Source organism: Thamnophis sirtalis, unplaced genomic scaffold (assembly GCF_051295495.1).
Source record: "Thamnophis sirtalis isolate CommonGarterSnake01/CBP01778 unplaced genomic scaffold, rThaSir2_p1.2 scaffold_5, whole genome shotgun sequence".
NCBI lineage: Eukaryota > Metazoa > Chordata > Lepidosauria > Squamata > Natricidae > Thamnophis > Thamnophis sirtalis.
In genome coordinates this window covers 81,616,867-81,639,399 of record NW_028261385.1, presented here as the reverse complement: position 1 = coordinate 81,639,399, position 22,533 = coordinate 81,616,867, and the positions used below count along the sequence as shown (strand labels likewise).

The 22,533-nt window shown below is 39.4% G+C and overlaps 1 protein-coding gene across 1 annotated transcript; it reads right to left on the bottom strand.

The window, feature by feature from the left end:
• Window positions 1–2,093: 2,093 nt before the first annotated feature.
• Window positions 2,094–7,203, bottom strand: DMRTA1 (DMRT like family A1). Its single transcript, XM_087717009.1, has 2 exons — window positions 6,618–7,203; window positions 2,094–4,716 (listed from the first exon to the last, which is right to left on the bottom strand). The coding sequence occupies exons 1-2, from the start codon at window positions 7,201–7,203 to the stop codon at window positions 3,860–3,862; spliced, it is 1,443 nt and encodes a 480-aa protein (XP_087573135.1). The 3' UTR covers window positions 2,094–3,859.
• Window positions 7,204–22,533: the final 15,330 nt, after the last annotated feature.

Genomic DNA, 22,533 nt, shown 5'->3' with positions numbered 1-22,533 from the left:
GGTTAACTCTTATTACATTGTAACAACTAAGGCGAAGCGCCCATCGACCTAAGTGACCTTGAGTTGGCCAAGCCCACCTAGTCACATGACCACCAAGCCCCATCTACCCAGATAGTCATTAGGGCAGAGAACCGGTTATTAAATTATTTGAATCCCACCACTGATGCTGGCTCATTTAGGAAAGAAACCTGGTTAAGTAAATCAAGCACAATGGGTACATTCAACCCAGGACTTTATATAGACTTTTAAGATAGCTCAATTGAGAAGACCAAGCTCCAGATCTTAAAAAGAGCAATTGTACGCATACTTTATTTTCTCATTAGGGAAGATGTCGACAGAAATAAGCTATGACAGCTTGCCTGGCTTTGATGAGGCCTTCGACACCTTCAGGAAAAATGTGACTGCAAAACAGGCAGCGCAGGATAAGGAATATGCAAGGCTGGCAGGAGTTATTTGGATGTCATTCTTCCTTCCTCTGACCAGGAGGGCTACAATGACTCCTAATTTGAGAGCTGGCTGTGCATTCCCCCTTAGAAACAGAGGGGGGGGGATGAGTGTTTTTCTTTTTTCACTGCAAGAAGCAAGACCTTCTATTTTCTGATGTGGAAATCAAAAACAAAACCTACCAGGCAAAAATTTGGATTCTGTTTTGAGACAGTTCGGCTAGTACTTAGTGAAATCCCTGCCTTATCTCTGCCAAGATAAGCTTTTAGTAGATGACACAATATACAGTACGAGAAGCAAGAAAGCGACGAGCAGAGAGACTTGCTGCCATTCCAGGAGATCTTTGTTTATTGCTTCCTCCATACAGAGGTGGTATTCTGCCGGTTCTTTCCGGTTCGGGCAAAACAATAGCGCTAGCTACGGAGGGCTCCGCCCACTTGCCCTGACATAATACATGAGCACTGCACGTGTTGAAGGCGGTGTGCATGCACAGACAAGGCGTGTACGCTCACATTTGTGAACTGGTAGGGAAGCTAAGTGAATCCCACCGCTGCCTCCATAGGTTAGAAACTGAAGAAATCAGAAATGAGAATTTTATTTTGCAATTCAATCTAGAATAGAAAGTTGGGGCAGCTCTTAAGATCATGTGTGCGCTCTTTATTAACTCTGGCATTCAACTTTTCTCTTCCCAATTAAATGATATTCAGGGTCATGTGGTTATTTGAAGATCATTCATAGCCTGAGTACATCAATTGCTCTTATAGGTATTGAATTGAATATTAATGAGCGTACACAGACAAGGGTGCATATTATTTTCTTAAGCATTAACAAAAAATACATTAAACTTTGCACCACAATGAAATTCAGAGGGTCAAGTTTTCTAATTTTTATTATGGGTGTTCTGCATTCTTTCCAATTCTTTTAGGATAAAATTTAACTGAACTAAAAAAAAATCCACCTATCTGCTGTGACAACGAAATGCTTGCTTATGGGCTGCTCAATCCATCATTGCTTATCATTTTAATGAATGCAAAATATACTTCTTAATAGTTTCATTACTCACAGCTAAAATAAAGGGGGGGGTGTTTTTTAAACATGTAATGATCGCAAGCAGCCACAAGATGGTGATGACTAACTTTGGAACCTAATTCCATTGAAGAAAATTTTCAGAGCACAAGAAATAAAACTTGACAAAATTAATGTTGAGCCATTTTAGTGAAGGAGCAAGGACAGTAATACCCATCCGCAAATTTGTTAAAGATTTTATTATTTTATTTTAAATAAAATAATAAAATTTTCATAATTTTATTAGTTATTGTCTAGGGCTGGGCTACAAGCCCAAATTAACAACAAAAGCTTTCTAAATGAACACACACCAAATCTTAAGAAGTATACTAAGTATTGGGTAATGTAAACAAGAGGTTTCTTTGGGCAATAATGGACATATTTTGAATGTATTTAAAACAGATAAATCCTCACCCATAGTAAAACCCATCTATAAATGCAAAAAGTAGTATTTTGGTCAGGTAGGCTAGAGTAATTGTTTTGCTGAATCATTTTGTGCTTTTTAAAAAAAGCTTGCTTTTAACCATTTACAATGTGGAATTTTGAAGTAGAAAGTCCCATAAATCAACAAACCAGCTATCATCTTCCTACAAGTTAATTCATTATTTTATTAATCCACATATATTACTACATGTGTGACCCATTTGTTCTCCAAAAGTTTCTATCATCCCTTGATTTGCATCCATGTTGCCAGTTTTAACTTCAGAATCAGAAATCTATCGTGGGCCTATACATATGTGAGTCACATAGAAGCAGCAGTCCATGTGTTGGTAGCCAGAAACTAAGGTTTTGTATTACAGAAATGATTCTTGAGAGTGTCATCTGTTTTTCTTTTCTCCTTCCACAGACAAAATGTCTAATCTAAAAAAAAAAATCCTTTAAGTTTCCAAAATTGTTTTCTGTCACGTAACATACAGTATATGTATGTATATATATGTACTATATGGTATAACGGCTGTATTCACAAACCCTGTTACAACATAAAGTGGTTTGTTTGGTTTGGCTTGATTGCATGGGAATTTCAAGATAGAAGAAATTTGGCTCCCAGATACCTCATGTTCTTATTTCCACTCTTAAATCCCCTCTCCCAAAACAGGTTAAATTTGGTCTAAGACTTTAGGAGGGGACTGTTACAGGGGAGTTATAGGTGGGAATGTGAGCAGAAAGTTCTCAGCCCACTGTTAATCTTGAGGGTCCTCTCACCCCAGAAAAACTAGGGCACGGAAATGTGGTCACATTTCTGCCATATTTTGGTAAGTCAATATTTTGCAGAAATGGGTGCTACCCATTGGCAAGATGGCCATCGTTGTCTTAGGTTAAGCTTTGTTTGCAAATAAACTTGTGGATTATTTAATAAACCATTATTTAAAAAGCCACTGTTTAGCACAAACAAACCCTGATTTGCAGATTCACATGTTGCACTAAGCCATTTTCACTTAACACATTGTGTGAACCTGGAGATAACAGGCTATTAAAATCACAGTTTGAGCAAACTATGACAGTATAATGTGTGGACCCAGCCACAGTATAACTGCAGTTGGCAGATTTAATGTTAATATACCTAGTAATGCAAAATAAAAGATTTTCCAATCTTCATTATTATTCATATAGGTTAAAAGAAAAGAACGTGAGCTTGAATCTCAATCACATTATTCTAAACCATAATTCAGAATTATTTTTTAACCAGGCAATTCCTTCAATTCTTCTATCCATATACAAACATAATTAAGGCATAATATCTTTAGTCTAAAAAGACTGCTTATATCCAAAATCATTTACCAATTTTGTTACAACAGTTGATCAGAGACATGTACTACATATTTCAAAAACTGTTTCATTAAAAAGAAATCAAGAGTCTATATTTGGAAAACTATTTCTTGATTTCAAAGAACTACATTTCAAGTAAAAAAAGAAAAGAAACGTATCAAATATTTTGAAAATGCAAAAGACAATCCTTTTCAAAATACAAAAGACAAAAGTTTTGATTTTCTGGAGTTTTTCATGTTACTCTTGGCTTTTCAACTTTCAGTCTCCAAGTGTCACCATTTTTTTTCTTCCAAAGATTCAAATGAGATGAAATTATATGTTAATATATAATGTTCCATATCAATTTTGCTTCTAATAATTTTTCATGGTTGACACTCCAGAAATCTCTCCATTTTCAAATTATTATATGTCCAATTTCAACTGATTTTAGAGAAAGAATCCTGTGGCAGCCTCTTTTTTTTTAATGAAGGATTTAATACTAATTTGTTCTTTATTGGATGTACATTTAAGAATCGGTCTCCATGATGAGTATCAGCACAACTGAACAAATTAGAATAAGAAAAAGTAATTTTTGATCGAAATGCTATTTGCGTTCATCATTTAATCTGGCGTACATCTTGGTACTGAAAAACTTGTCTTCACTGGGGGAATAAGCTGCATCTTTGATCACTCCTGAGAAGGAAGAGTCCACCACTGGATGAAAAGGAAAAGCAGGAAACAAGCCAGTCCTCAGGTATGGTGCCATCAATCCAGGTAAAGCTCTTCCTGGGGGAGAATAAGTCACTCTTAGAGGTCCAATTCCCAGTCTAGGGCTTAAGCCATAAAAATTCATCTCTCTCCTGGAAGAGGCCGAGCTGGTTTGAAGAGGAACAAATGCTGATTTATTGCCAAGCGCTGCTGCGACATCTACTCCGAGGCCAAAATCAGAAGGTCTCTGGAAAGCACTGCATTCGGGCAAGACTGGGATTGCAAGCTCTCGGAATCCTGGCCTGTGTTCGCTGGCATTCAGGATCTGCTCTATAGCTTGGACTATGTCTCCTCTACAGAGCTGCAGAACCCTTTCCAACCTGCTTGGTTTGTGATTAGGAAAGACCTTGGTAAGAATATTAAGGGGGTCTCTGCGCTTTAAGGCACTGTCAGCAACAGAAGCAATAGCAGCAGCAGGAGGGACGCTGGCATCACAGGGAACAAAATCCTTGGGACACTCGCTTTCGTTTCCAGATTCCATGTCCGACGAAGACAAAGAGGCTGGGCTGTCAGTTCCTTCTAAAGATTCATCAGTACCCGATAAAGCTATCTCTTTATTTAAAGTCTGCGTCTTAGATGGCTTCTCTTGATTACTTCCAGCAGCTTCAGAAGATGTCAGGGAGGGTGTAAGCAAATGGACTACAGAAGTGCCCGATTCACTGCAGTAGAAGTCATACTTCTGAATCTTCTCTTCTAATGGGGGAAAAATGCAACCAAATACTCAATTTATTACAATATATCTGATTCATCTACCGCTTTCTCATATAAACACCCTAAGGCCTCTAGGCATTACCAGTTATGGAATCACATCATCTATTCAATATTATATGTACACAATTCAGTATCTTTAAAAACTCTTCCTTTCACTGCACATACCTCCTTGTTACCGCAAGTGCACAAGTGCACAAGTCACAAGTTGCTATGTGCATGGCATACGATGTATATATCCCATTTTTGGCACCTATTATGAAATATCCAAGAAGGATTGTTTACATGTACAGAGTATGAAACAAAACAATGCACTTACTGCAAAAAGTAAAAACACTACAGCAGTACAACATGGAAATCGTAAAATGGAAGCAATATATCTACACAGGATATGTGAAGTCGCTCCCAAGTGCTTAAAATCTACTGTATCTGAAAGTAAATTGTCGAAATGGGATAATGTGCTTTTGTCATTCATAAAGAAGAAAATAATGTTTCCATGCTTTTTCCATACAACTTGTTCTTCTGCCTACATAGATTTCCTACAACACAAGCTGATTTGCAGAAAGACCATTTAAATTAATGAGAGCACTAAAAGAAAACTATAATACCCATTACTTTTTAACAGAGCTTTTCCAAGATAATTTCTTGGTGCTTTGCATCTTTACATACTACAATTGCCCATACGAAGGCCAGCTCATAGATTTAGTTCATTTGCCTTGGAACAAGCAACATATTCTGTTTTGTTAGTATACATGCAGTGTCAAATGCTTGCAACATTAATAATACCTTTGTATAATTTTTAGAATTATAATGTTATAAACTATTTTTCCAAGCATTCATATTTTCCATAAAATGTAAGCAAATGGCCAACCTGCACGCAAGATTAAAAATGCAACTTCTCCAATAATCCATGCTATGGAACATGATGAAAAGCCACAATCTTAACACATTCTGGGAAGTGCCAGAATGTGGATGTGTTTGAGATGGAAGAAGAGCTATAATGCTATTAAAAATAATTTTTAACATTTTGAGCCTAAAAAGAGAGTTCATATTCTTTCTAATATAAATTATTGTGCCAACCCAAGACCATTTAGATGAATGCATCTTACAGAGATCAATGGATTCTATCTATAGTTCATTTCAATTCCAGCAATACACAGAGTTGAGCTGTGGTTCTTTTTCCTTCCTTCCTTCCTTCCTTCCTTCCTTCCTTCCTTCCTTCCTTCCTTCCTCCCTCCCTCCCTCCCTCCCTCCCTCCCTCCCTCCCTTTATAACCACAGGAAAGGCAGATTCCTACTTTACAATCTATTACATCAAGCAAAATGATTACTAGTTTCCTAAGGTGTTTCTTCACTAAGACTAAATAACAATTAATTAAGTAATGGATAATCTTCATAATCCAAAAAGGATTTGAGCTGCACACTATAACTCACATTAAATACTCACTGATAGCTATTATTAGCCTTGAAGGTCACTAAAAACAAAAGAAAAAAGAAAATTCTATCAGTCCTATCACAAATTGCTATCAAAACACATTATTGCACAAGCTGCACACACTTCAAAGATACCATCCCCATCATTCTCCGTGATCTCCCTCTGATCTCTGAAGAAACCTAAAACTTAAAACTTGGGGGGAAAGAACTAGTGATTCTCCTTTCCCCACAAGAGATGCTTAATTATATTTGCCAAAATCCTGGATTATTCACCGTTCAGACATAAGCTCTTGCGAACCAGGCCTACTGAAACGCCACCAATTTCTCACCTCTGACTTAAAGCCCTTTAAGGTGGAATCAGCCGCGGTTGATTGAGTTCGGGGGATTTTCTTTCTGCCCGCTCCCCACCACTTTTTATGGAAATTTAACCCCAAACATCGAGGGAAATCCCACCTCTTCGCGCGCGCTGGAACACCGGGCAGAAACTCTTAGCAGCAGGCTCGCTTTCAGCGCCGGCGTCGCCGGCCGCCTGGCTCCCGGGGCTCAGACGGACCGCAACAGGCGTCCGCTTTTGCTGCTGGTTGGGGTGAGTTCCGCCGCCGCCGCCGCCGGCCCGCGCGTCGATCTCCTCCTGCGCTTGCTGCCTGCGCAACGCCACCTGGGCGGCCATCACGCGTTGCCGCTCCGCTATGAGCGAGCACTTGGCGCAACCACAGTCCCGCCAGCGGCAGAAGCGCTTGTGGCCCTTCAGCGCCGACACCACGCCGTGGTTGCGGCAGCGGGCGCACTTCGGCGTGCGCGGATAACACACGCCGCGCTCCAGCCCCACCGCCGCCTGCGCGTAGCAGCTGGAGGGATTGCCTGCGGTGGCGGCGGCTGCTGCCGCCGCTGCAGCCGCGGCGGCCGCGGCGCGCACGAAGAAGCTAGGAGGGCGAAGGAAGGTGGGCGGCATGGGGACTCCCGCCGCTGCCGAAGGTGCTCTGGGCACCGAAACGGGCAGCCCTGGTGGGGGCAGGAGAGGCGGGTTGCTCGTCGCCATGAGTCCGTGAATCGGGAGCAGCGCACGGTAGTTCCTCCGAAGGCGCGAGTGCGATTCGCTTTTGCGCGAGTGTGATCGGGCGCTGGCCCCCCGCAGACCCCGAGAGAGTGGCTGGCGGGGTGTCCGCCCACTTGAGAGCAGGGAGCCGCCCACCAAGACCGAAGTGACGGGGGAATCTAACTCTCTGGCCGACTTGGAAGTGTCTCTCTGGAGATTCTCAGTCGTCCAGCAGGTCATGGTTGCCCCAAAAGTGCTTTTTTTTCCCCCAAAAGGCAACTGGGCTCTCTTTGTTTTGTCTTTGAAGAGGTTTGGCTTCTCATCCAAGAAGAACTGGACTCTCTTTGTTTTGTCTTTGAAGAGGTTTGGCTTCTCATCCAAGAAGAACTGGACTCTCTTTGTTTTGTCTTTGAAGAGGTTTGGCTTCTCATCCAAGAAGCTTCTCCAGCTCAGAGCTGGAGAAGCTTCTTGGAGGAGAAGCGAAATGTCTTCAAAGAAAAATCAGAAAATCCTTTTGCCTCTTGAACAAAAGCACCTTTGGGACATGAGAAGAGTTAGAAAAGGACCTTGAATTTGCCTATGCACATCCAAGAAGCTTCTTCAGCTCTTGAAAAGCTGAAGAAAAAGTTTCTTCAGAAGCTGAATAACCTCCTTGGATGAGAAGCGAAACATCTTTAAAGAAAAACCAGAAAGTCCAGTAACCTCTTGAAAAAAGCACCTTTGAGAGGAGTTGGAAGTGAGTGTTTGTGTCTGTGGGTTGGTTGCACTATTGTACGCTTCTAGAGGTGCCAAGAAACATCTCCACTTTTTAGCCTCAGAAATACATGTATGTGTGAAAAGCACTCCGGAACTGTGTCACCTTTATCTTTTTTTTTTTCCCTTGACACCTTCCAACACCAACCCATGTCAGGCAGGTGAGCCTGCATTCAGATGCATGCTGATCTCAGGAAAAAGCAGTGGCGCACCAAACCGTCTTCCATTAAGCAGGCTTGACTTTTTTTAAAAAAAAAAATCCCTTACGTTCATGGTGCTATACAACCAAACTTCGCAAATATATTCCCTTCAGTGGGGATAAACAAAAAATCCAAGCTAAAGAAGTTTCTTGGATGAGCAGGGAAACGTCTTCAAAGGGGAAAAAAAAACCAGAAAATCTAGTTGCCTCTTGAAAGAGCACATTTGGCACAAAAAATCTGAAAACAATTGGCAAGCCAGGCAAGTTAGAGCAGAATAAGAAACCAATTGTATCTGGGTCAGGATTACTTTTATTGTAATAGCTATAAAAAGACAATCGTGCAAGTCTGAATGAGCTTTCCTCTGCCCTCACTCTACCCTCATGTGAACAAGGAAGGGTCATGCTTGAAATGCTTTCTCAACTTTATTGGCCTCATTGACTTATTTGACTGTTGCCTTAGTTGACAGCTCTTCTGTCTGTCCTTGAAGGCCATTTCCTATGCCCTGTACAAGAATTCAGACTTGACAGAAGACCTTATTGATTGCTGTTTATATACTATTCTCAGAAATAAGGTGCTTTAGTTTGTTTGAAGTATTAGACTGATATTTAATGGTCATATTCCCAGCTCAATGTGTGAATCTAGCCAGAGAATAGTTCTCTAGTGCAGATAAATAATATAAAGCACATTGAGCCTTCCTGATTCAGGCCGGGAGTACATGTACTAAAAGCTATTTTCCAACTTGGCTCAACCCATGATTTTATTGCTTGCCCAGCATGAATATAAAAACATTTGTCTTCTACTAAGCCACCATATTGTATTCTATATCTATGTTTAAAACTGCACACTTCAAACACATTTTTAAGGCTTTTGTTGCTGTGATAATAAGAGGATGCTTTTTGTTTGGTTTTAAGAGCCATCATAGACAATGTTAGAAATTGAGTTTCAAAACAAGGCTGACCACTTCCTGAAATGATTGTCTAAGCCTGCAATACAGGTAGTCCTGAACTTACAACCATCCATTGAATGACCATTCGAACTTACAATGGCAGTGAGAAAAGGGACTTATGACCAACAAGCGTTGAAGCATTCCCACATGATCAAGATTTGACAGCTGGCATGTTATTTATGACAGCTGCACTTGTCCTGAAGTCATTTGATTGCTATTTCTAACCTTCCCTGCTACCTTCCATCAAGCAAAGTCAGTGGGAAAGGGGGAAGCCAGATTCACTTAATGATCAGAGAATTCACTTAACAAATATAGCAAAATAAAAAATATAGCAAAATAAAAAATAAAATGGGGCCAAACTCACTTAACAACTCCCTTGCTTGGCAATGGAAATTTTGAACTCAATTGTGGTTGTAGATCGAGAGCTACCTGTACATTCCTTTCTTGTTTACCCAGGTTTCAATAGCTGAGGCAGATCTGTTAACTGTTCCAGAGGAACAGCCACTCTTTGTGAGTATTAGCACTGACAGGAACTCCAAATATTTGAGGACTTTTGCTTTTAACTTTTTTATTAGTTTATTGAGGTATAAAATACAAAGGGGGGAAAAGCATGAAAAAGTAAGAAGAGAGGTAGGGAAAAAGAAGGGATTCTTTTCTAAATATAGAAAAGAAAAAGGCACTGACATCCTACTCTTTTTTTTTTTAGTTTTAAACAAACATAAAACAAACAAACATAAACACACACAAAGTATAAAAACCCTTTTCCAATTACTTACAGTATGTCAATTGGTTACAAAACTTTTGTGCTTCCTCACAACAGTCTTCACTTGCAATTTACATAAAGTCAATCTAATATATATGTATACAATTATTATGATTATTAAACATTCATGTGACTATAACTGATTATTACATCGTTATGTAAAGTATTCTAAATTTAAAATAAATTTATATTATGGAATTTCATTACATCATCCTGAAATCATCTGATAGTATTACATCTTTATATTTTATTCTATATAGTTATTTATCTTTTATAACAAAGCCTCTCAGCCTCTAGGTGTTTCCAAGCCTCTCAGCCTCTAGGTGGCACCATTACTTCTGTTTCCTCTGCTTTTACCCCTCTCTTTAGATTCCAAGCTTAGGGGGGGGAAAGAAATTCTTTAAAAAAAAGACAATCCAGCTGAGTGTTGAAAAAAGAAAGGAAAGGAATTCATAATCCACCAATATGAAAAAAGGAAAAAATAGAAGAAGAAAAAAAGAAAAGCAGTCCAATTTAAAAAGTAAGAGGCATTTGTAAAAATTCCATCCCGCCAAAAAAAACCAAAGTTAAAAAAGGATAACACCCTAAGTTTAATACAGGCTTAATTCACCACTTACTCTCTTCTGTCTTCAATTTTAATTTTGCTCTAAGTCTTTTTGGGTGTACTCTAATAGTAAAAATTTATCTCACCATTTCGACACACACTCTCTCTCCTGCTTTTCTTCCATTCAAGGGCTGTCCCAACCTTCTGCAGCTTAATGGTTGCTTCTCATTGTTGCCAGAAAAAAGAGCTTCTCCTGGATCAATCAGGGACTTTTCGATGTCCCTGAAATCAGCAGGATGTATCCTTCTCTATCACCGTCTCTACGGGACGGTTTGGGTCCAAAAGGACCATCCAGCAGCAGAGATATCGACAGCAATCTTGGAGCTCCAAGATTGCATGTCATGTCGTTGCGACGTTAGCCTGCCCCCCTGACATCTGACTCTTTAGAACAGTAGAAGGTAACAACATTACAACCACAACTTTTTGCTTTTACACAACAGTATGCACATGCCATTTCTATAATAATAAGCCTGTCTAGTTTACAAAAACAAAATCAATTTCATTTTTTCCCCATTGTAAGCATCAAATCTGGAAGCCATTTCAAAATTGGGACAAAATTAAATATATTCTCTTCTTTGGATTGAATAAAAATCATTAACCATTTCCGCTTCTCTTTGCTGTGGGGGATAATATATCATTCATTCTTATATTTTCAAACCTTGTCAATAATATTTTTTTTGCTTCTTGATTACAATGAATTTCTAAGTAGGGAGTTAATATTCGTGAAGAAGGGCCACAGATGCTTCACTGAGGAAATTCCTTTGGTTTCCAGACATAAATATGCATAAATATATAGCCTTTCCAACACACTGCTTTAAATAAATATATCCAGACCAACTTTACAAATATATTGTTTCTGTTTCCTATCTCCACAAAGGCCAGAAATGATCATTTCTGTGTGTATTGGAATAAGACTGAAATTTTCATTCCTTTGTCTCTTTTTATATATGGTCGTTTTCAGTACTTTTAAAGCTAAAATAGCTGCATTGCATTAACTGGAGGCCTATTTTGAAAAGGGTACATAAGAGAGCCGTATATTCCTGACTGTCTGCTTATTAGCTTCATGTAGGCATCTGTTTACCTTCAGCTAGAAGAGTGTAAGCATCTAATTGAACAACCTGACTCTGAAATCATTTCTAAGCAATGATACCCTGAACAATTATAATGAATTGTCCTCAGGCAAAATTAAACGAGACAGTGTGCGATGAGCTTGCCTCTCACTGGCTGATCATGTATCTGTGCAATCACCCAAACCATACAGTTTTCCACTCGTTATGCTGATAAGGGGCTGGGAACCTGCATTAGCTTCTATCTGGAAATGATGCTCAAAGGAGTAAGCCGATGTAGAATGACCAAAGCCTTATAAATCCTAGGAGGACTCTGGACAAAAAAAAACCCTTGGAAATTGAAGTGATTAGTTCAAATATCTAATAGAATAGAATATAATTCTTTATTGGCCAGTGTTTTATTGGACACACAAGGAATTTGTCTTTGGTGCATATGCTCTCAGTGTACATAAAAGGAAAAAGTGCATTCATCAAGAATCATAAGATACAACACTTAGTGATTGTCATAGAATACTGATAAGCAATCAAATCATATTAGGAAACAAACAGAACAATATAAATCGTAAAAATACAAGCAACATGATATAATCACGTGGGAAGAGATAGGTAATAGGAAGGATAAGAAGAAGAATACAGGTAGTCCTTGACTTATGACCACAATTGAGCCCAACATTTATGTTGCTAAGTGAGACAGTTGTTAAGTGAATTCTTAGCTGATTTTATGACTTTTCTCACCACCGTTGTTAAGGGAATCACTGCGGTTGTTATGATAGTAACAAAGTTGTTAAATGAATCTGCCTTCCCCATTGATTTTGTTCATCAGAAGGTCACAAAAGGTGATCACATGACCCCAGGACACTGCAACCATCGTAAATATGAGTCAATTGCCAAGCATTCACATTTTGATCACATGACCATGGGGATGCTTCAGCTGTTCTAGGTGTGAAAAACAGTCATAATTCCTTTTTCTCAGTGCTATTGTAGCTTCAAACGGTCACTAAACAAGCTGTTGTAAGTCTATGACCTTAACATGTTTGAGCAAGTGTTGAAGATACACTAGGGGGTCTCCAAACTGGGCAACTTTAAGACTTGTGGATTTCAACTGGCTAGGGAATTCTGGGAGTTAAATTGGCCACATTTGAAGACCCCTGTGATAGACTATCAGTTTCAGTTCAGTATCTTATAATGCTAATACAATTAGGCAAAATCTGTATAAAATCAGTTCAGTATCTTATAATGCTATTAGGCAAATTATAATGCGATTAGGCAAAAGTATGTCAGTTTGTGAGTATTAGAAATCCATGAAACATTTGATGGCCCAATTCATGGAAGAAGAGAAATAGGAACATGTGGGACATATCCACAGATGGTATGATTAGGTGCCGGAAGAATGGGGCGGGGGGGGGGGGGGATCAACAGTTTTCCTGTACAAAGGATCAGCAACTAGGCCATGACCAGCTGCCAATCATCTGACTTAACTAAAAAAAGAGGAGATCTTCTCACTTGTAAGCCCTTTCTTAACTCTAGAAGTAGGAAGAGTAGGGAGGCTTAGAATTAGAACAGAGTTCACATTTGTTCAGCTTGTATCATGACATGCATACACAAATACACTTAGAGTTGATAAGGTTAGAGATTGAAGTTCAAAAGGAAAAAGTGCTTCTGATTCATCAGAATAAAAGGAAGAAAGTCCTTTTATATATCTAGGATATATAAATCATACAAAGCTTAGTTGTATTACTGAGTTTTGTCAATAATCTGAATTAAAAGGGGGCAGAAATCTGGAATATTATTTTTCCACTGACTTTTTCAGTCAAATCTTTCAAACCCAGGTAGACAGCAACTTGGTTTCAACAGCTCAGCTCTTTGCCCAAATAGAAAGAAGGAAAATAGATCACAGCCATAGAATAGAATAGAATAGAATAGAATAGAACAGAACAGAACAGAACATTTTTTTTTGAGTCATTTTATTAAGACTTATAGGCCGCCCTTCTCCCTGAGGGGACTCAGGGCGGCTTACAATCATAAGGGAAGGGTGTGCAGCAACAAGGGACAAACAATAAGTGACCAAAAATAAAATGGTAAAACCACAACATGCATTCAACAGTCAACACTCGGGCGGGTAAATTGGAAACCTATCCCCAGGCCTGCTGGGAGAGCCAGGTCTTGAGGGCTGTGCGGAAGGTCTGGATGGTGGTGAGGGTACGAATCTCGACGGGGAGGTCGTTCCACAGGGTCGGAGCTGCAACAGAAAAGGCTCTCCTCCGTGTAGTCGCCAGTCAACATTGACTGGCGGATGGAATCCGGAGGAGGCCCAGCCTGTGTGATCTAATCGGTCGGAGGGAGGTAATCGGCAGAAGGCGGTCTCTCAAGTATCCAGATCCACTACCATGGAGTGCTTTAAAGGTGGTCATCAGTACCCTGAAGCGCACCCGGAGACCGACAGGTAGCCAGTGCAGCTCGCGGAGGATGGGTGTAATGTGGGCGAACCGCGGTGCGCCCACTATCACTCGCGCGGCTGCATTCTGGACTAACTGCAGTCTCCGGATGCTCTTCAAGGGCAACCCCATGTAGAACCCATTGCAGTATTCCAGCCTAGAGATCACAAGGGCTCGAGTGACTGTTGCGAGAGCCTCCCGGTTCAGGTAGGGCCGCAACTGTCGGACCAGGCGAACCTGGGCAAATGCCCCCCTGGTCACAGCCGACAGCTGATGGTCGAAAGTCAGCTGTGAATCCAGGAGGACTCCTAAGTTACGGACCCTGTCTGAGGGGTATAAAATTTGACCCCCCAGCCTGAGTGTTGGAATGTCAGCCAAATTATTGTGAGGGAAGAACAGAATTGAATTGAATTCTTTATTGGCCAAGTGTGATTGGACACACGAGGAATTTGTCTTTAGTGCATATGCGCTCAGTGTACATAAGGAGAATAAAATACATTCATCAAGAATCATAAGATATAACGGATAGTCATAGGTTACTAATGAGCAATCAAATCATACTATGAAACAAATAAAACAATATAAATTGTAAAGATACAAGCAACATGGTTATAGTCATAAGTGGGAAGAGATAGGTACTATCTCTTCCCACTTATGGATAAGAAGAATAATAGCAATACAGTCTTAGTAAATAATTTGACAGTGTTGTGGGAATTAGTTGTTTAGCGGAGTGATGGCATTCGGGGGGGAAACTGTCCTTGTGTCTTGTTGTTCTAGTGTGCAGTGCCCTATACAACTATATTATACTATATTACTGGAAGTCATCAACTTCTTCATCAGCAGCACCTTGAATCTCTAAAGTAGTGTCAAAAAATGAGAACCGAATATAAACTTCATCTCTGCTAAGAGGTTTGTTGGCTTTTCACAGAGCAACTCTTAAAGCAGAAGAACTTATGGGCAAGTTTAATTGGTTTTTTTAAAGAGGCAAAGGAAACCAACTCTCAGAACAATTTGAAATAGAAGAGTTCATTCATGGCTTGGTTTACTTGACAGATACAATTTTGGGCCAGGGTACATTTTGTGGGTTAAGGCCCTGCAAGCACCACTGTGGATGCTGCTAAAAAAAACACCACATGAGATGTTTAGCCAAACTGCAGAGAATTATGCTAAATGTCTAGTCCTAAATAAAGGGTTTATTGCAGTCTGAAGTTAAGGAAGACAAAAGACAGCTTTTCTGCAAGCAGAAGTCTTGCAGATATGTGGAAACTTTGTATGATTCTTTTGAACATTGCTTCAAAACTGAAACACAGATTGGAAATCATGTCTTTTTTGACATGGAGAGCATCCGTGATTCAAACTTTGCCACTTATTGACTTGAGGACAATAGAAATTAATTCAACTCAAAGTGTCATGTAGACTTCTGGAACTCCTTGATATAATCTTAGTCGTATATAACAAAGTAACCTATAACTATTCTAATTTTGTTTACCATTACATACCTTTAGAGCACAGTTTATAACAGTGGTTGCCTTCAGTCTGAAAAATTGAAAATAATTGACTGTCAGAAATCATATGTCATGTTAAAGACTACACTATAATTTCAGTTTATTCAAGCCAAATAATCACAGTCTTTTCATTAAAATTTACTTTTGAGCAGGGTTAAAGTTTAGATTTTATGTTATTTGCACACTTTGAGTTTATTTCAATTTGTTTAGAAAACATCAATTAATATTTGCATTAAAAGTGAGAGAAATTTTATTCTTTGTATATATATATATATATATATATATATATATATATATATATATATATATATATATATATATATATATATATATATATATATATATATATATATATATATATATATATATATATATATATATATATATATATATTCTATCTATATGAACAAAATCATTTTCCAGTGCAAAAAAATAAAGTCTGGGCAACATTTTATGTGCATGTGTTTATGTACATTTATCTCTATAACTTTGATCAGATTCATTGGCCTCCAAAAAGAATAACTTGTTTAGAGAAATTATTTGATAAAAGTGAAATAGGCTTGTATTATGAAACAAATTGCACAAATATGGATTTGAAAATTGGTTACTGAATAAAAGTAGTATATGCTGGCTGCAAAAGACACATGGGAATAAATGAAAAGCTTAGTGAGTGGTTCAACATTGACCAGAAAATAAGAAAAAAAAAACAATGTAATGTCCCATAATTTATGGGTTAAGTAGAGGCTTAGCCTGATCTTAGAGATGTGTGGATATTTGTTGAAAGAAGCAAAAATCATCCGTTTAAGAACATGAGTCTCTTATTTGGAAATTGAAGCTGGATATGTCAGGAGAAACAAAATGAAGTTGAATACAATGGATACTTAAGAAATGTGTGGTAAAACAAGAAGAAATGGGGTCAAGAATGAACAGGTTTTGAATACATGTGAAATGAATACAAAAGTGCATGAACAGAATGAAAGACATGCATTGAAGTGAAGGGACAATATAGATAGAATGAATGAGAACAGGGTCACTAAACAGATATATGAAAGGAAATTGAATAGGTCAAGAGGAAGAGGAAAACTGAGGAAATCATGGCCGCATAGCATTAATGAGAGGATGAGAAAAAGGTGAGAAGTTTAAAGGAGAAGAGATAACATGCAAATGGGTGCATGAATCTTATAGAAGCAACGGTTGCTTGCAAGGTAGGAAACAGGAGTGGTGTACAGGTGGCCTTCAACTTACAATCATTTGTTTAGTGACCATTCAACTTTACAACAGCACTGAAAAAATGCCTTATGGCTATTTTTCACATGACCATTGCAGCATCCCCATGGCCACATGATCAAAACTTGGGTGCTTACCAACTGTTCATTTTTATGACCCAGTGTCCCAGGATCATGTGATCCCCTTTGGTGACCTTCTGACAAGCAAAGTCAATGGGGAAGCCAGATTCACTTAGCAACCGTGTTACTAACTTAATCGCTGCAGTGATTCACTTAACAACTGTGGCAAGAAAGGCCATAAAATGGGGTAAAAGCCACTTAAGAACTATCTCCTAGCAATAGAAATTTTGGGATAAATTGTGGTTATATGTTGAGAATTACCTTTAGTGAACGGTATTGGTCACCTCCTAAGGAGAATAGAGTGATGGCATGCATAAGCATACGATATCAGGGGTGAAATTCAGCAGGTTCTGACAGGTTCTGGAGAACCGGTAGCGGAAATTTTGAGTAGTTCATAGAACCGACAAATACCACCTCTGGCTGACCCCAGAGTGGGGTGGGAATGGAGATTTGCAGCATCCTTCCCCTGCCACGCCACCAAGCCATGCTTACAGAACTGGTAGTAAAAAAATTTGAATTTCACCACTGTACGATATATTAATATTTTTATAGAATCTAGTATGTGCAGGAGACTCTGCCTTTTCCGAAGAGCAGGTAATCCGCAGGAGATTTTTTATTTATTCGTAAAATAGATTTATGTAGCCCAATTCGCATACAGTGACTCCAGGCGTACAATCTTATCCACGGTTTAATTTCAGAGGATATCGGTTTTCTCACAGCTGTCTTTTCTTTTAAACGTCGTCTGAAATTAGTAAAAACACAAATGCCCAACCCTCGTGACCACTTGCAAATTCAAGCCTTTGATTTAGTTGTTTGTTAGATTTATACTGTGCCTTTCATACCTGTGTCTGTAATATCATTCCCCAAACTCTGTATCTCTTCAGAAGCCCAGTTGATTTTGGAATACCTGAGGCATATTTTTTTTAAAAAGAAAAAAGGAAGGAAGGAAGGAGAGAAAGAAAGAAAAAGAAAGAAAGAAAAAAAGAAAGAAAGAAAAAAAGAAAGAAAGAAAAAAAGAAAGAAAAAAGCGAAGCATTTTTCTAGTGTTAGAAAACAAAGGTGAGGATCATATCCATTGAAGAGCATTAAGTACTCTCATTTTCTAAAGATTTCTAAGCTGTTGTATTAACTGTTGGGCACTGCCAGCCAAATACACTTCAGAATGCACTCTGTTGCCAAGGTGCCAGGCAATCTATTGTACCCAGCTGCATTGCTTCCAGCTGGAATCTTCACAAAAGCAGACAAGTGGGTCAAAACGAAATCAAAATGAAAATCGATCCCCCAGGTGTTCTTTTCATTCTCTCTTCCAATCTGCTTAGGCCAATCCCAGAGCTGTTGCAAGCACACAACAACTAATTTTGTTTTTTCCCCTCTTTCTCACCCCAATCTCACTTTCCCACTTCCATATGCACCTGGCAAAATACATTTACAATTGCTGTGTAACTGTGGCTGCCAGCATTAAGTCCTTGTTATTGATTGGTTAAACCATTGATTGGTTGGCGGGTGGGCAGACTGGCTGCCTCCTCTTTTTCCTCTTAATATTATAAGTAGACCAAACTTAGATTTCCCCGCCCCCCCCGTCAATTATTCACTTGTATTGCTTAGAAAAAATAACTGTTTTTGACCACAGACATCCACTCTTGTTGGCAGTAGTGATGACATAGACCAGTGATGGCTAACCTTTTTGTCATTGCATGCTGAAAGTGTGCGTGTGCAGCAGCACATGCAACACCCCCATGTGTACCCCAACCCCCATGCATGCATGTGTGATCGTCCTCATGCATCCCACACACACACATGTATCCCATCCCCACGCATGGCAGAGACCCAAAAACCAGCTGGCCAGCGGGAGGTACGCATGCATGCGTGGTAGAGCTGACCTGCCACCTCTGGCATGCATCCATATGTTCGCCATCACAGACATAGACCTTATGGCAAGTTCCACATAAAGAAAGCCAAATAATTACCAGCATCGGCAAATGGTGAATGCAGAGTTTTTACTGTAAAGTGTAGACAAAATATTGATTGAGAAATGCCTAGAGGCTGGATTGTTCCAAGCTGCATCTCCCCAAGGTTACTATGCTGCAAAGAGAAAACACTCCCCCACCGAAATTGGTACAAGCCACCAACAGAGTCTGAAACAAGACATGGAGTGACACCAGGGGTGAAATCCAGCAGGTTCTGACAGGTTCTGGAGAACCGGTAGCGTAAATTTTGAGTACTTCAGAGAACCGGAAAATGCCACCTTTGGCTGGCCCCAGAATGGGGAGATTTTGCAGTATCCTTCCCCTGCCATGGCCACCAAGCCACGGCCACCAAGCCACACCACATCCACCAAGCCACGCCCATAGAACGAGTAGTAAAAAAATTAGAACCCTCAGAAGAACATTCTGATTGGCCTGCCAAATCTGTTAAGGTAATCACTATATTTATCAACATTTTCAGGTTGAGTACAAAAAGAAAAAGATGGTGAACAATCTTCAACCCAAAGTGGAAACTGAGGTAAAAAAAAGCTGATTGAGTTCCAATTTATTTCTAATTTACACATTAGGTTGTAAAAGTGCGATATTATTTTTGTTTTCAACAAGTTTTTTATTTTATTTCCAAAGTTAAAATACGACATAAATAAACCTTCAAGATTCGGTTGAATTTCATGCCAAAACAAGAACTGCTTACATGTCTTATTCAATGGGGGAAAGTTTTCTAAATCAAAGAATTTGGGCTTTGTTTCTTTTAAAACTTTCAAAGTGTTTGGTTGAGATATATACATCTCTTGCTACTTTCCCAAAAGGTAGTGTTTGAAACAAATGTTTAACAACTTTTTATTAAGTCATTTTATATATTGTCTATTGTTACATTTAATATGTTTTAATATATACACATATAAAATGAACCTAAACATTGATAATAGTATGCAAATCCTAAACTTGAAAGCAATGAATGCCACCATCAGCAAATTTCAGTTACACTAGAGTGTTAAATCACATCCCCCCTCAACCAAAAAATTGTAGCTGAAAAACTCATGCACAAAGACTGATAATAAAATTACATTAATAGCACCTTTGAGAAGCCCAGAGCAGAAATAGCATTCCACCAAAGGGGTAGCTCTGAAAATAATATGATTTAATTATGGTCATTGTTGATAAAATTTCCTATGGACTCTTTCATATTTTCTACCAGGAAAGCATCTCTGAATTAAATAATCCAAATAAATAAATAACTACTCCCCAAATCCCTGCTCTAATATGTTTTCAAGGCAACCCTTCCAGCATCTAACCAGAAAAATAAGCACCAAATTCCCATTTTTCCCTGTTGAAATTCAAAAGAAAAGTAATTGTTGCTCTGGAAAAAAAAATGTACACACAGATAGCTACAGCCAGTGCGGGCATCTACTTCATTTTTATGTTAATGAAACTTTCGCTCAACATAGTCTCCCATGATTCTTGCCTTTCTTTCCCCACCCTTTGAGAGTTCTTTCTCTCCCCAAATCCCACTGTGACAGAAGTGCAATAATAAACCAATAACAAACAGGGGAAGTTTCACACCTGCTCAGAAACCCTGGGGGGAATTAAAAAAAACCAACATCCACACTCTGGTGTGACCTCTGGGGTCGTACGGGTCAGCTGGTGAGAATGCCGCTAATTCTGGGACCAAGGCTAATGACAGAGCAAGGTGGCCTGCTGAGAGGAAAGCCCCAAGCTTTAGATCAATGTGCCTATCATCCTAAGTTCAGAGCCTAACCAAATCACTGCTTCCTACTCCTGACACTTGCTGAATGCAACAAAGGAAGAAGGGAAAGGTGAGAGTGAGAAAAGGGGCTTTATTCACAAGGCTGTCGCTGCGGAACGACTGAAAGGACACTCCTTTTCCTTGATATCAACTCTATGACAACCAATTAGCCAGGCGGGAGGATATTGGCTGCCTTTATAAAATACGCAGGATCTAGACTTCTCTTATTCATGGTTAGCTTTTCATAAATATCCCCTGCCTGACAAAGCCTCCTCCCTCCCTCCTTTTGCCCATTAATTATATGGTGGGCTATTACAGGTTTTTGTTTTTTTAAGGCCGAACAGTTTTATTTCTATTAATTCCCAATAAAGACACTTTGGGGGGAAACGAGCTTCGGGTTTCCAGCATTCCAGGTTGTGTGGAGTTACCTAACTGACACTTTTATCCAATTGTATTTTGCTGTTATTAGAAAAATGTGCAATTCCCATCAGAGAAGGTAAAGATCTCTTCTCTTCACAGTCCTGCAGTGCAAAATTTACATTTCAAGAGTAGATGACAATCCTAATTTACTCTTGGGAATTAGTAAACACTGCCATCAAGAGAGTGCACTGCTCCTCAAGGATAGGTGTGGGCAGCTCCCAATCCATGGTCATACCTAGACTTCAGAGCAAGTGGTTTGCCAAAATGCAGTAGCAATAGAGTATATTTCTTCAGTAATACAATATATTATTATACCCATTTATTATGATAAGCATATGTTTTTTTTCTTTTTTAGGCAAAAAGTCCATAAAGAGTTTCCAGTCACAAATGAATGTAGATTTTCTTTTCCCTAATTCAACAACTCAATTTAGCCATTTCAACAAGTTCTGTCATCTTCACCCCAATGCCTCCTTTCCATGCAATAATCTTGCTGTAGTTATCATAAATAGACAATAAGTGTTCTGTGATTCTTTTCTAACTGTTTAACCCTCAGAGGTTTTCAGTAATCCAATATTTTTTTTATGGCCAGAGGTCCAACTGCAGTTGTCATATAATATTCCCATGCCACCCTTGAGACCCTTGACCACTGAAAAAATTAAGAGTGAGTGAGTATGTATGTATGTATGTATGTATGTATGTATGTATGTATGTGCCATGGCGAGTCAAGACCCCACATGGAATGTACCAATGACAGATAGCTGAGGCGGGCAGCCATTGGAAAATCCTACCAATGGCTGGAAAGGGCTAGACTAAAACACTAGGCACAATCTAAAAGACTAAGACTAGGCACAATCTAAAAGACTAAGGCATAATCCCAGAAGCACAAGAACAGGCAGTAAGCACCAAATTCATAAAAGCTGAGGTCTACCACACTAGACAGGAACCAAGATGAGACTATGCAGAGGGGCTTCAGAGAAGGGTCCAACAGGTGCAACTGTATGCTGCAGGTGCAGTATACATTAAATGGCACAAACAAATACCTCATATAGCGTACAGGAACATTTACACAGTGTACATTAGAATTAGACCCTCCCAAATCCAGATAGGAGATTCCACAGAAAGTTGTGGAGAATAAGAGGGATAAGATCATGTGGGGCTTCCAGATCCAGACAAACAGGCAGCTACCGACCAGTCAGTCTAATGACATGGAGTAGACAAGGGCCAGAAGACAATGGCGATGGATATATGTAGAGGTATCAAGCGACAGCAACATCAGGAAGAAGGAGTATGAGAAACTAGAGAAGTACCAGAGCCTGAAGGAGGAACTAAAGGGGATGTGGAGAATAAAAGCCAAAATGGTTCTAGCGATGGTAGGAGCACTCAGAGCTGAGACCAGGGGTAAAATTCAGCAGGTTCTGAAAGGTTCTGGAGAACCAGTAGCAAGAATTCTGAGTAGCCCAGAGAACCAGCAAATACCACCTCTGGCTGGCCCCCGAGTGGGGTGGGAATGGGGATTTTGCAGTATCCTTCCCCTGCCACGCCCACCAAGCCATGCCCACAGAACT

Bases quoted from the DNA above. Each gene is read 5' to 3' on its own strand.
- DMRTA1 (XM_087717009.1), bottom strand. From the start codon at position 7,203: ATGGCGACGAGCAACCCGCCTCTCCTGCCCCCACCAGGGCTGCCCGTT. The intron at 4,717-6,617 runs GTGGGATTTCCC...TTCCCCCATTAG, and splicing joins GTTCCAGCGCGCGCGAAGAG to AAGAGAAGATTCAGAAGTAT.